At 31.4% G+C, this 15,441-nt stretch overlaps 2 protein-coding genes across 7 annotated transcripts in view; one reads left to right on the top strand and one right to left on the bottom strand.

Annotated features, from left to right (window-relative positions):
- LOC134706355 (plexin domain-containing protein 2-like) overlaps nucleotides 1-3,369 on the bottom strand; it is a 55,558-nt gene extending 52,189 nt beyond the window's left edge. For all 4 annotated transcript variants that reach the window (XM_063565219.1, XM_063565221.1, XM_063565220.1 and 1 more), the window contains exon 1: nucleotides 3,222-3,369. In XM_063565219.1, the coding sequence (XP_063421289.1) occupies nucleotides 3,222-3,309 (88 nt within the window). In that variant the 5' untranslated portion in view covers nucleotides 3,310-3,369. The remainder of the gene's footprint in view (nucleotides 1-3,221) is intronic.
- Nucleotides 3,370-3,384: 15 nt separating this feature from the next.
- Nucleotides 3,385-15,441, top strand: part of LOC134706352 (uncharacterized) — a 61,758-nt gene continuing 49,701 nt past the window's right edge. For 2 of the 3 annotated variants that reach the window (XR_010105611.1, XM_063565216.1), the window contains exons 1-5: nucleotides 3,385-3,509; nucleotides 5,090-5,235; nucleotides 7,735-7,819; nucleotides 8,335-8,467; nucleotides 14,593-14,786. Coding sequence is in view for 2 of the 3 variants with exons in the window: in XM_063565216.1 (XP_063421286.1) it covers nucleotides 7,773-7,819; nucleotides 8,335-8,467; nucleotides 14,593-14,786 (374 nt within the window). In the remaining variant the exon portion in view is untranslated. The other variant, XM_063565217.1, reaches the window with a different exon arrangement.

Raw genomic sequence — 15,441 nt, 5'->3', positions numbered from 1 at the left:
ACTATTTCCAATTGACCGATTGCAATTTTCTATCATAAGTTTTAGTTCTAATTTGAGGTCCTCTATTAAAGGTAAAATCATCCAATTTCTATACAAGGCTTTTATATAACTACAGTCTTAGGACAAAAGTGAGTTCCGACTCGACTCGATAAATGTCCTATCATTTCAAATAAAATCAATATTTCTCCAAAATTCAAAGTAACTGTATGTGCGATTTTTACAAAATAGATATTCAATATTTTCTTTGTGTCATCTCATCAAAATATTAGAATAAGCATGAATAGTATCTTTGCAAAATAAACAATAAAACTTTAAACATTTCTACATCTTATGGTAATTATTTGATATAAATCAGTCATGTAGAAACTTGGTAATATTTTTCAAAAAAATATTGATTTTTGTTGAAATGATAGGACATTTTTTGAGGGGGGGACTCACTTTTGTCCAATGACTGTACAATATTATTCTGATTTTTTTTTTATCTGACATGGTCACATGGACCAAATGTCAACAACATTAACATCATTATTTAGCAAACTGATATTTAGTCATTCAAAATTGGTACATTTGTACTTGTGTGTTTGTTTCATGATCCGGATCATCACATTTTATACCTGTTAAATGGGATGGTGGCACTTGATGTAACTTGTGCCTCATTTCGTAACCTTGAAAACATTGTAAGATATATTATTGTAGTTATCATATTCATGAACTTTTGAACATTTCAAGAAGAAAACAAACTTCTAACAACTTCCCTTCTTCATAATAGAAAGCATAAAATCAATAGCACAATTACTAAAAATTCCATATTGGTTTCTTCTATAAACAAAACAATATCTTTCCAAGCACTTGATAATAGTTGCAAATATTTAGCATTCCTTAGAGAATCAAATATAAATAGTGTATCTGTATTGGAAAAACAACTGAGTGCTGACTTGCCTGACAAATTAGAATTTTTAAGGAAAAAATAGATGCCATGGAAGGAAAAAATAGATGCCATGGACTGTATCTTTGGTCAGATTTACATGCATGACTCTAAATATGGGTCTTTATGATAACAATTAGCAATGCTTTTATAAACAATTTCATCATTAGGGAGAAAGGGATATAGGGAGAAAGGAATATTGGGTGGATTTAAATGTTGATGTAATGACTTTAAAGAGAAAAAAAAATTATGGGTTAAATATTAAAAGAGGCATATTGGGGAGAAATGAATATGGGTTTAAAATGTATACATCATGTACATGAAAAGAAATGGATATTGGTTTAAATTTAATATACATGAAAAGACATTGACGAGAAAGCAGTACACATTTAAAATGCAAGAAAAGAATATATATGTACATGTAGAGGAGAAGCAAATATTGCATTTATATACAGGTACACAAAGAAAAGTAGCTAATTATAAGTAGAGTAAAGGAGATATGGTACATGCATGACATGTATATTTGGTTTAAAGATGTGGACAAAGGAATATCAGTGGATATTGAGTGGATCAAGGACTTATATACGTCCCTGAGTGGATGTAACCAGAAAAACATCTGGGAGAAAGGGTTATGATGTGGATATGATTTATAAATGTTTACGTACATGTATCTGAGACTGACGAGACTTTTATAAGATTGATTTTGGAAAGACATTCAGGAGAAAGAGATCTATATGGGTTTGACATACAAATGTCCAATGTGGACATACAAATGATGTACTTAAAAGCAGCCAATCATGAGAAAGGATTTTGGGATGAATATATACATGTACTGTACATATAGAAAGTGGTTTATTTTTTGTTTGGGGGGGGGGGGGGGGATTAAAGGTTTTATATTGTGAGGTCAATGTACATGTTAATAGATAAATAAGAGATACGAGATACCCATACATTTATGGGGTTGGTGGTATATAATGTCATATTTAACAATAGTATATTGGACAATACAGAATTCAACAGGATAGTGTTTTTATTGCAGCTTTTTTTTTCTTTATATATATATATATATTCATTAAAATGTATGCATGTCTGTATGTTTGTATGTGCCAGCTTGTTTAATGCAATAACAAAATTTCAGCTAATACTTGTAAGGATATGTATGTAGATTTTGTCACCAAGATGGCAATTTAACAACACAAAACAACCCAGAAAGGACATCATGAAATCAATATACATGTAGGATCTGAAACACCTAACATACATGTATATACATTTTTGCCATGAGATTATCACAAATATATTTCAAAATAAAGGTAACCAATCTGCTATCAACCTCAAATAAAGGAACTCTTGTCAGCATGGTCATGCTTGCTGACTACAATACTTATTCTCCAGTTTATCTAAGTATAGGAGATCCTCTTTTGCCTGTAGTTATCTTTTTAATAAACAAATACAGGTTTGTATTTTTGCTTGCCTTTTCAATTGATAGTTATTCATAATCAATACAGAATTCATAAGGGAAGAAGATGGTGTTATAACATGTAAAACTGCAATAAATGTGTCAAACAGTTTTAACACTTACTTGTGAAGGTTATTAAGTTTTTATGAATGTGTTAAAAATCTCTTTTCTTTTAATTGAGGTTTTCAACTGAAAATTGCACAAATTTATAGATAATCAATGTAAGAAAGATTACCTAAATCATTATTAAAATTTGCATAGGCAGATTCAGGGGGGGGGGGGGCGCCCCCCCCTTTTCGTGGGAAAAATTTGGTTGATTATATAGGGAATCATTGAAGCATGACTGGACCGGCCCCTCTCAGTTGGTTCAGGGATAATATACTCATTTGATAATTTGCCATTTGGGGAACTTTTCTAATTTGATGGTCTGAGATAAGTGTTTTGGAAGAAAAACTCCTGTCTGGTATACACAATTATAAGCCTAGTAACTTTGATGAGTACTTTTGAGGTGCAGGCAGATATTTTATATGATCTGAGCGTACTGACAACTGTCACTGAAGTCGAACTGATAAATATCATAAATATGAAAAAACTTTTACAATAAAAAAAGTTTATTTCTTGGATCATAAAAGCAGAAAGGTTGCTAGCAATTCAACAAATATAACACATATCACATTCACATCATAATGTTTGACTAATAAGCCGGTATGTTCTATGTGGTTACAAAACAAAAAAAAATCGTTCAGGTAAATCTCAGGTAAAAATTAGTAAAATCAAACACCTTCGGTGTTTTCATCAGTAATTTTTATATCAAATTGCTACAAATCCACCACTCACCTTCGGTTTTTATAAAATCCACAAGAGAAAATAATATAATTCCTAAATATATGAAGACTTGAAGCGGAACTTGTTCTGTCATCGCCATATTGTTTCTGCTACTATTTTAAAGATTCTCGCAAAATCTCGTAAAACACTGTACAAAGGAAATCCCGAGATTAACCAAATATAGAATTTTCTGCAAGCTTTATTATTTTGTAACAAGCGTCTTGATTGGCCGAATTTCCAAAACATCATTTGGGCCGGGAAATTTGATGGTTGAACTGCAAGAACATGAACAAAGTTTTGGTAAGCTGTTCTCACAATCAGAACCCAATAAAGCTTTATATTGCGAATCCCTGATAAACTGGGATCTCCTGAAACTTTGACAAATGTGTTTAAAACCTAAAATCAAAAAAGTATGAACAGTAAAAACAATGCGTTGCTGTCAAGTAATTTTCCCCATTTTTGCACAGGGGCTTGTGTAACAGGAGGGTCGGGTGGCTATGAGTCACCGTTCCCTCTTGTCGGTTAATGGTTCGTTCCTCTGGGACTGAGCTTTGGCAAATGAGAACAAATACAGATGTTCAGATACTTTAGTCTTTATTAAGGTTCATCTGACATAACAAATGCCTGAAATGGACAAATATGGGGGACGTTCAAGGTATCGGAACGTTCGCCCTAGTAACATGTTCGCCCTGGGTCCGTTTGCCCTGAGTTCGTTCGCCCTTAGAGTCTGTTCGCCCTACTAAAAAATATTAATATTCAGGGCATTTAAGTTGAATAAACTTAATCAGATATATTTCTATGGTATATATTCTTGAATTTATGGAAACATGGAAATATCTAAAAGTTTATGGCTTGTTAAGGATCATAAATGTATTGTTTTATGACAAAATAATTCAGATCACTGCTTATTGTGATACCTGTCTTTTGATGGATTAATAATATTATAAAAACAAATTTGTTTTGATAATATATTCAGCTTGAAATTAATCCAAAAATAATGTACGAACTGTAAAACGGATTTACAAGTTCATTCATTATAATGCTCTGAGACTAGTCTAAGTTATACTGCATACATTAGTGAATGACTGAATACAATTATTTTGTTAACAAATATCAATAAAGATTAATACATTGTATTCCAGTATTCTACTGCAATGAAAGGGAAAATGATGAAATTGATTGCGGCAATATAAATATTCGGTGAATTTTTCAACAAACTTCAACATATTTTGTTCAAATACTTAAAATTATGCCACTAGACAACAATTAGAAACCAATAAAAAATCAGGGCGAATGGACCCTGGGCGAACAGGTATCAGGGCGAACAGGTACTAGGGCGAACGTGAATCAGGGCGTACGGACCCAGATTCGCCTTTCAAGACGTCATAATTATTTGGACTAGCGTCTCAAGGTTTTCCTTTTGAAATAAAGTGGAAAGAGCTACTTGAATATTTCAACGGTGCTTTGAAACGTACACACTTGATAGCTACATGTAGATTTTCATTATAAACATGATATATATTGTAAATTCAAATTCAAAATTAATGCAAGGATATATTAATGCAAATAATGCAACCTGAGTATCACAGTAATTATAAGAACTCATATTCTGATATCTGCATCACATTTCAGTATGTAACTTTTCCTGAAACTGTAATCTTGCATTTACAAATATGTGTCCATTCTTCAAATTTGCAGAAATGAATGCATGCAATAATTTCTGAATTTGATTCATTAATATATTTTATTATTCATTTGATATAAGCCAAATGTAAGTAGAATATGTTTTTATCACAGGAGCCTAGACTTCATTGAAAGTACTTTGTAATGTCAAATCTTGTAATTTTTTTTTTTAAATTTGTTTCTGTTTATATTTGCAGGGAATTTAAAGACAGCTACTATACCAACAAGAGGAAAAATTAACCAGAAACTACAGATTAAATTACAGATCTATCCACTAATGCATGAATAATCTGCTCAGTTAAAAATATACATACATACATCAGTGTATATTTAAATAACAAAAGTAGGCAAAAATATACATACATACATCAGTGTATTATTAAATAACAAAAGTAGGCAAAAATATACATACATACATCAGTGTATTATTAAATAACAAAAGTAGGCAAAAATATACATACATACATCATGTACATACGTCAGTGTATATTTTAATAACAAAAGTAGGCAAAAATATACATCAAGATACATTTTGCATGTTTTGAAAGAAAAAAGATTTTTATGATATGGAATAAACTAACCTTTACATTTACGTACAATTTAAATTTTATGATTTTCTAAAAAAAATTGTATATTGCATTTATTTGAGCAAAGCTGTCTACTGTAAATATGTAAATAAATAAAGAAAATATTACTAAGACTTGCAATTGTTAACCTTTCTTTACAATCAGGATTAAGAAGATTATGATAAGAGAAATTTGTTCGTAAAATCACACAAGTTCAATGTATTTTTTTTTATTAATCCATTTATAAGTCTATCAGTAAGGCCAAAAGAGTCTATTAGTAAGGTAAAACAAGTCTATTAGTAAGGTAAAACAAGTCTATTAGCAAGGTAAAACAAGTATATTAGTAAGGTAAAACAAGTCTATTAGTAAGGTAAAACAAGTCTATTAGTAAGGCCAAACAAGTCTATTAGTGAGGTCAAACAAGTCTATTAGTAAGGCCAAACAATACAGTAACGAAGGCAGATAATAATGCATCCACATTTACTGCACCTTTTTTGCACCATTGTCAAAACTTCTGCAAAATCACTGACAACATCAAATTGGTTACTCTCTTTAAGGGCTTTTTATACAGTTTTGAACCCATTCTGAATTTTTAACGAAAATTTGCATAAAAACTATTTTTCACCTACACGATTCAAGTATGTAACCAAAAAGTTAACCTTCATGTGCTACTTAAAGAGATAATAGGGGTAGAAATTTTGTGACATTTCTATCCTTTGGATTTTTGTAGAAACATTATGAAAATCTTTACACAAATATTCTTTTAATATGTACAACAGCTCTTTGATAAATTTTTAACAAAGTTTCAGTAATTAAGGAGTAAACAGCTTTTTTTGCAGTACATGTATAATTATTAAATTTAAAAAAAAATGGCTTTTTCATTTAAATTGGTACAAATAATCAAACCTAGTGCCATTTTAAAAAAGAGGGGTCCATGTACTCTATTTCATGTTCATCCAGTTTAAATTGTACAAAACAGTCGAAACATGAATCTTTTCCTGATTTGTCATAGTTTGACGTAGCAAAAAACATTTTACATAAGTAATGTCATTACCTACCCTGTAACTGTATCCTATGCACTTAAGCTAACTTATTAGGAAAACTAGCATTAGTTCAAATATTTAAGAATCTTGAAAAAATACTTATTCTTACTTTTATATTATAGCGAACCCTATTGAACCTTTCTATAGATTCACCTGCAAGTTACCTGTCCATTTAAACTTTTGTAAGTTCTATTGTCCCATCTAACAGATACAACAGGTATTGTTCTCTGTATAGTTTATTCACTCAGACCTTTAAATTTCTTCTAAGAGAAATATATCACTCATTGATTAATCTACCTCAGTAGAAAATTTATCTGCTAAATTGATAGAAATTACATGTTTCACATAAAAAAAAATGCCTGTGATTTGGTGTTTATTAAACATTTATAATATTTTTTACAATATGTTCAAAATAAATAATAACTTAATCATAAACAGTTTGTTTTTAAAATAAAAAGTATTGTTCGTATGAAAATTTGCATTTTTTAGTTTTTGTTTAGTTATAGAATACTTAGAATATGTAAACATCAACTTTTTTAGGTTTTTTTTATCAATTTTTTTTTGGAAATAGGAATAATGTTAATTTTTTTTAGGAATCAACTTTTATTAATGTTTGAATCAGTGTTTACATTCAACAGATTGGAAATATAATACATTCAAACTCATATACAGTTTTTTATAAATAGTACACATGTTATTTCCATCTAATTTAGCAGATAAATTTTTTACTCAGGTAAATTAATCAATGAGTGATATATTTCTCTTAGAAGAAATTTAAAGGTCCTGGTGAATAAACTATACAGAGAACAATACCTGTTGTATTTGTTAGATGGGACAATAGAACTGCCAACAGTTTAAATGGACAGGTAACTTGCAGGTGAATCTATAGAAAGGTTCAATAGGGTTCGCTATAAATGGGAAAACATGGAGACATCATGATTCATGTTTTTATGAAATTTAGAAGATGATCACACCACATGTACAAGGTTAAGTTAGTAGGTGTGTGTGTATTCATCAACAAGACAGCAACCAAACAAACATTCATTGATATCCTAGATTGATTTTATTGTTTTGATACTGTTTTTTTCTTTGTTTTATATATACTTTTTACTGTGTTGATTTGTACATTTCATGCCCTCTCTAAGTAAAATTTACTTACTTAGTCTTACTATACTTGAAGATAACCCTTTTTTTTAGCAAATATTAATACATTGTATGATTATATTGTTGTAGGGAAGGAATATAAACAGAAAAGGCTTACATAGAATACAATGAAAGCTGCATCTAGGAAAGAAATCATGTCATCTGCATCAAAAAGGTTAGAAATATAAGAATACAAAGAACATTAATATATTGTTCCAATAAAAGGATGGGTAGCACAAAATTTAAGCACATAAAAAACAATGCACTTTAATTTCATAAAAAAAAAAAAAAATTTGCATAGTTTATAATCTATATTTATTTATACTTAAATAAGAATATGCCAAGGGATCAAATTTTTGAGATACAATTGCTTTCAAGCAATCTGAAGATTTTGAAGAGAAAAAAAAATTAAAACAGACCACAGAAAATAAGAGATTAAACAACTTACATGACTTAAGCAGCTTCCCATCGAAAACCTTGAATGACCTCAGATGCACTCAAAGTCAGCCTGCTTCACCAGTGATAATGATGTGTTATTCTAAAATAACAATTTCACATACCAAAGATTAATAACATGCTTTTGTGGATAGTTGTCTCATTGGCAATCATACCACATCTTTTTTAAATTTTGTATGATGTTCAACACTGCTCAATAGAAGAAGTTTGACTTATTTGTTGATATAATTGTAGTCATATCCCCAGACCACAGCTGTCAGGGAAGAAAATGAAGGCCCGACCAGCACCAGACTTCAGCAAGTTACACAAGAAATGGGATGAACAACTACAGAGTGGATTGAGCTGCAAGAAAAAACCAACAACAATTGTAGGATATTGATAATTTGTATAGATAAGTTGTAACAAAATAAGTAGTTGTTTTTTTAATACTACATGAAGTCATGTTAAAGAATAAGATACAATGAAGTGATAATAAAATCGCATAATCAATATAAAGGCAAAAAAGTTGCAATATGAAGAAGACAAAAATAACAAGTCAACAAAATATTTTGCTGAAAACAAATTTCTGAACAACACAAATATAATATAATAATGAATATTATATCATGTATACATATGTTTAAAATTTAGAACATACAACAATCTGATCAGTTAGAGTTTTTATTTGACTTTTGAGGTATGTTTTATGAAACTCTGGTATCAGGCCACACAAAGTGCTATTGTAAATGTCAGAATATAATTGTGTTCAGTAAAAATATATTTGATGAAATTCAGCCATTTTGTAAATATCAATGGAACCCACCATACAAGTCACATTGACAACAAAAACAAAAAGACATCTAGAGAGCTGCATAGATGATGAGTCTGGTCAATTAAATCACATTTGAGTTGTCTGAAGTCTAGAAAAGTTGTGACTTCCCTGATCACCAATCAACACACATTGAAAAGGAACTATAAACACAACTAAGTCTATGATCAACACTAGTGGAGGGAATTACAACCTCAGCTTTGTCACATTATTTCTCATTTAATCAAAACCAAACAATTTTTCATCTTTAGGATTTTTGTCCTTTTGAATGTCCTTTTTGTCTGTTTGATATTCTTAGATAAATCAAAAGAGCAACTGCGTCTTTCTTCATGCTTTATTTAGAAGGCATATTTTGACAATCTGTTCCTTGATAGCTATCAAAACCAGCAAATTTCGAAAAAAAAATTTGGATGCAATGATATTTACTGAAAAGTAATAAGAACTTGCTTTTGCTATTATCATTAAAAAGTGTGATGTTTTATCTTGCATTGTATCAACACATCTCAATGATTTTGGTCCTCTTGTTTGTCTCAAATATTATTGAAATTTTGCTCTGAAAGCAATCATCTTGAGCAATTCTATTTCACAGATCTTTAAGATACTCAAATCCTTTTTTTTTATTTGACATTATACAAATAATCAAGTTCACTTTAAGTCTCAACTTTCTTGAAACAGAGGTAAAATCCTATTTATCTGAATGTGTTTGAGTTATTGCTCTTTCACTAGTTTGAGAAAACAGTAAATTTGATCAACATAAATTTTTTACACATTCTAATTATTTTAGCATGTTTAGTGTGGCATTAAATACATGCCAGCAATTTGTTTTGGCTTAAGCAACATAAACGTTAGAAAAATACCTATAAATACCAGTGTTCCCGCCTGCCCTAAATAGAAGGGCGGCCCGCCCTTGATGCCCTTACTGCCACCCTTCTGCCCTGCCAATGTTCAAATGCGCCCTTCTGCCCAAATTGTTACAAAAAATAATTAAAAAATGCATATTTTTACGATATCGACATTTCCGTTCGAAATATATTATCTCCTTTTAACCAGTAAATCAATTTACAATACCCCTGACATGTAGCTGTCGGCAATTTTACCACTGTCGATGAAATGATGTAACATAAAGGTAATTACAGGTAATCATATCATTATGAGACAAAGGACAGTTGATTGTAAATCATTGAATATTTATTGATTTTCACCAGATTAAAAGGTTAGCTTGGTCACGCTTGCCGTGATCAGCATTTTCTTCAAAGAAAACTGTGCCGACTACTCAATATCTCAAGATTAGTGTCACAGCCGAAATGTTAACTTTAAAATCTACAGTTTGGGAACTTGTGATCATATTATTAAAATTACGCATTAAAGATGCCTTCGCAGAAAAGACGATTGGCACAACAGCAGAATGGAAATCAGAAAGTTGCTAAACAGAATTGTTCAATCACTTCTTTCTTCAATAAAGATTCTACTCGGTACATATTTTAAATAAAATTGTTATTCCCTGACCATCACGATACATTTTATGTTTATCGCGTGTAAATAAATCTCCGGTTTAAAAAATTAAAAAAAAAAGTTTCCGGATATCGAGATCAATTAAAATGTTCGAAAATAAATTGAATGAAGAAATGTTACAAGAAAATTATAATATGAATACGAAGAGTACGAACTATAACTTGTAAATGTTTTCAAGCATGCTATTTAGTTTACGATTTAATCGGGATGTGAGCCGAAAATAGTAATAAAAGAATAATGATCAGCGTTACGAATTTATCAGTATTTGATCGAAAAATAAAAGTTTTGGATAATGTATGATGTTGAAATGAGCTATTCCTTCTAACTGAAATGAAAAATTTAAATTAATTAAATGATTCATTAATTTTTAGTTATGAAAGTACGTTTTGGTTAAAGGAATAAGAACCGTAAATGGAAGTTTATTTTATAATCCCACGTATGTTTCTATAAAATTAGACATATTTTTTTTCCAATTAATAAATTTCTCTTTTTAATTTTTCATGAGACAACATGATCAATGAAAAGATTATATAAGATTAAATAGTTTTAAAATTTTGATCACTGCTAATTAATTTAGATAAATGTTTGATCTCTGTTTTCTTTTGTTCCATAATATTCAATTTATTTCTGTTATATTATATATCAGCTTGGACATACTTAGACAAATGTTGATTTTAAAATGAATCTTTTGATTAATAACTACTTATATAAAATTATTAAATATTAATCACCAGATGAAAAGTTCTACCATTTCATTTTTTTATGAAATAAATAAAACATAATTTTTTTTTTTTTATAAAATACATGGAGAATAGGTGTCTTTCAATGGATTTTTACAGTGAACTAGACTTTTACAATTTTTTTTTTTTTTTTTATCACAAAACTTTTTTTCTTGATTTTAAGGGGATGTAAAGGGGGTGCGGACTATACATAAATGCGGACTATACACGGCCGAATATGGTACTGACGAGACTACTGTTGTGGAAACTCCTACTCCAACTTCAAATCAGGATGAAGTTACCCAACCAATTTAACCCTCAAAACCAAACAACAGCAAACACAAGACTGGCTTACTGCATTTACTTGGTTGCTAGTAGTTAAAGAACCAAACTCTAGTGGTGACATAACAGATGTCATGTACTGCAAACTTTGCAAGAAGCATCACACCTATGGGTACAACGGTAGCAAGACCTGGGTAGTTAATGGATACCGCTGCTTACGTAGAGACAAAATTAAAGAACACCAAGATAGCAATTAACACAAAGATTCACTTAAACAAGAGGTCAACCACGCCGTCTCTGACATGACAGCAAAGATTTCAACAACTGCACAGAAGTCCATCCGAGATGCACTGCAGGTTTTGTACTTTTTGATATCTCATAACTTGCCACTGGACATGTTTTCATCATTTATAGACCTTTGTATAGAGCTTGGTGCAACCAACTTAGGCAATCTCAGACTTGCAAAGTGTGCATCCTACACTAGTTGGGACATAGTTCAGGAGCTCCTCGACATCCTTAGTAAGGAAGTAACATCAACAGTAATATCTGATATGCAGAAAAAGTCCATCCTACTCTGTTATGGTAGACGAAGTGTCAGACAACAGGACCATTAAGCATCTCGCAATCTGTGCAAGGTACATCAACCCAGCTGGTGAAATTCAGAATTCATTTGTAACAGACGTAGAGCTACAAAATGCAACAGCTGAGACCCTGACAAGACCAATTACTTCAGAATTGACCAATCATCAACTCAATCTCCAAGATATGACTGGTTTTGCCTCAGATGGCGCAGCTGTATTTCTTGGCAAGAAGACCGGTGTAGCTACAAGATTAAAAGACATCAATCCATCTCTTATCACTATACACTGCCGAGACCACAGACTTGCCCTAGCCACCAGAGATAGCTTCAATTCCGTACCTGTGATGAAAAAGGTAGGTGACACACTTGAGAAACTCTACAAGAACTACAAATACATTTGTTACCACTCAGCCAGTCTTAAAGCCGTCCAGATTGCATTCAACCAGGCACCATTGACCATAAAGCAGGCCAAGCATCACAGGTGGCTCTCACACAACCAAGCAGTTGCATCTATTGTACGATCTTACCAAGCCATTGTTGTAGACTTAGAAACTTCTAACATCAGTTCAGATCCAGTTGGTAACGGTATACTTAAAAGCCTGAAAGACCCTACTACTCTTTGTTGCCTTTTACTTCTGGCTGACACACTGCCTCACCTATGTACAGTGTCACTACTATTCCAGCGTAGACATGTCAATCTTGGTATGGTCAAATCAACAATGGACAAGACTCTCAAAACACTGCAGATAAGGAAAACCCAAGATGGTCCCTGACTACTCAAAGAACAACAGATAGCTGCAAGCATCAACATTACAACAGAACCAAAAGCTGACTTCAACACAAAAGTACGCACTCCTTTCTTGGACCAACTCATCGACAATGTCACTGCTAGATTTACAGATAGTGACATCATAGATCAGTTATCTATCATCGACTTGAATGGTACAGACACTCTTCCCTCTCTCTATGGGTTTACTGAGTTGTACACACTGGCAGACCACTTCTCCATGCAACCAGAAGATCTTCAAACACAGTGGCAAGACTTTCTGCAACTAGTTGACAGCATGTCCACCCAAGAACGTTCTGTTACTCAGCTACTGTAACTACTGCACACCTCAGACTGTGGTCTTCAAGAAATGTACCCACTAGTTCATCAACTGTATGCCATAACAACCACACTTCCATTGAGTACTGCTGAAGTAGAGAGGGTGTTTTCCCAGGTGAAACTCATCAAGACTAGTCACCACAGCAACCTTAAGACAACAACACTCAACCGCCTACTGAACATCAAGCTCAACTGCACCAGCATCTTGTTTGATACACTACTTGACAAAGTCACAAACCAGTTCTTTCAGAAAAAAGACAAAAGACTGCTTCAGTTTACACAGTGACTCTAGACTCTAGTGCAATTCATTGACTTTATTGTGTAATTTATTGACTCTATACAATGTTTAGTCTTATGTAATTTGTTTGATGTTAGTACATTGCTTTGAATTAATTTCTTAATGAATTTTATTGTGCTCTATGCTTTAAAACTCAATATTTGAAACCTCTTGTCTTGTGTCAATAGTGTTTTTTAAGATACTTCTTTGCTTGTATGATTTTAATGCTTTCATTTACCACTGTTTCTTATATTATTCATCTCTGACTCATTATTGCATTTTAAGACCTTAGTGCCAGTTTTCTGTGATTTTTTTTAATGAAATTGTTAAGTTTTTTCACTTGATCATATGTATTCTTGATAATAAAATATTGTAAAACATTATGTTTTTAAAATTTTATTGAGAATGAAATAAATAACAACAAACTAAAAGGTACATCTTCTATGTTTATTACTAAAAAAGATCTACATTCTGATGTCTTGCTTGGAAGTGATTTCAAAACCAGTACTGAAATAAAAACAGTTGTCAATAAGAAACCATGCCATACAAAAAAAGAAGTAAAAATACACTGAAAATACTTTCATGGTACCCTAAAAAAAATACTAGTACTGAAATGAAAACAGTTGTCAATAAGAAACCATGCCATACAAAAAAAGAAGTAAAAATACACTGAAAATACTTTCATGGTACCCTAAAAAATTACCAGTACACAAAAAAAAGAGGAAAAAAACACTCAACTATCATACAATCTTTTTTACAATTTTTTTTTACAAAACCGCACTAAAGTGCCCTTTTTTTTACTGGCACCCTTCTGCCCTTAAATTCAAGCTGGAACACTGAATGCCATGGAATGTTTTTACTGCCTAACCTTTTTGTGAATATAAATTATTGTGAATATAACAAAAATATGGGATATTCTCTTTTAAGAAAACATGTAAGATTTATGGCATTTTTTATATCCATTAACTTCTGTATCAAACTATATCCAGAAATAAGAATGACTCCTCAGTTCTATATAAGTAATCTTCCAGTAGAAGTAAAAATTGTATGCCCTTCATCCTAGTTGACCTCTTCGAAGATCCTACCTACATGACCTATTGGATTTATTGTTAAATAGAACTTCAATTAAATGTGCTTGAAATATTTTCCTCATGCCATTATTTTAACCAAGTGTCAATTTATTGAAATCATTTTTTTCTGTTATTAAAGGTAAAGCCATTTGATGTTACTAAACCAGGAACAAAGTTCACAGTTCAGAATAAAGTCACTGTCCTAAATGATGATGATGACTTTGAGTTGGAATTTGAATCGGACCAGAAAGCCTTAGACACTATCCTCCACAACAAAGGTCTAAGTGAGAGAAAGGTTGCTGGCAGAACTACTTTGGATCTGATGTCCATGAGGTACTTTTTGTAATAAAACAAATCAACAATAAAACATATTTTGCCAACATTCACTGAAATGGGTGATGTCACAAATTTTGATAAAGTTTTGCATGTAATGGATATTTTTTCCTTTAATTTAAAATTTATAAAAAATAAAGTATATTGGAAAACTAGCATAGATTATCTTCGAATTCAGTTCATAATGTTTTTGTTACAAACAAGTAGTTGTGTGCAGACAACTATCTGTTATAAGAAATGACATAATGTTAATACCCTGCCTATGATAGGGAACATTATGTCTTCTGATCTACACACCATTCTGTCTATCAAATATCAGGTGAATAATTTTGGTTAGTCTCATTAACCTTGAAACTTCAAGCAGCACATTTTGATCAATCATGAGACCAAAAAAAATATATACTTATTTCCTTCCTCTAGATTTTTGCTAGGTTTCATCACAGACTGTAAAATATTTGATTGCCTTCAGAAAATTTATCCACTTTAACTGTAATAAGATCAAGACTGACAATAGTGGAACTCAGTTCAAATTATAAACTTATCTTCACTACCATGCCCAAATTACCAGATGCATAGGTAGCACTCCACAGTTAGAAAATAAAATCAAAAATGAGCCACAAAATGTTTTATCATCTCCTATTCCTGGATTTCTAAT

Source organism: Mytilus trossulus, chromosome 2 (genome assembly GCF_036588685.1).
Source record: "Mytilus trossulus isolate FHL-02 chromosome 2, PNRI_Mtr1.1.1.hap1, whole genome shotgun sequence".
Lineage (NCBI taxonomy): Eukaryota > Metazoa > Mollusca > Bivalvia > Mytilida > Mytilidae > Mytilus > Mytilus trossulus.
This window is presented reverse-complemented; position numbering and strand designations above follow the sequence as displayed.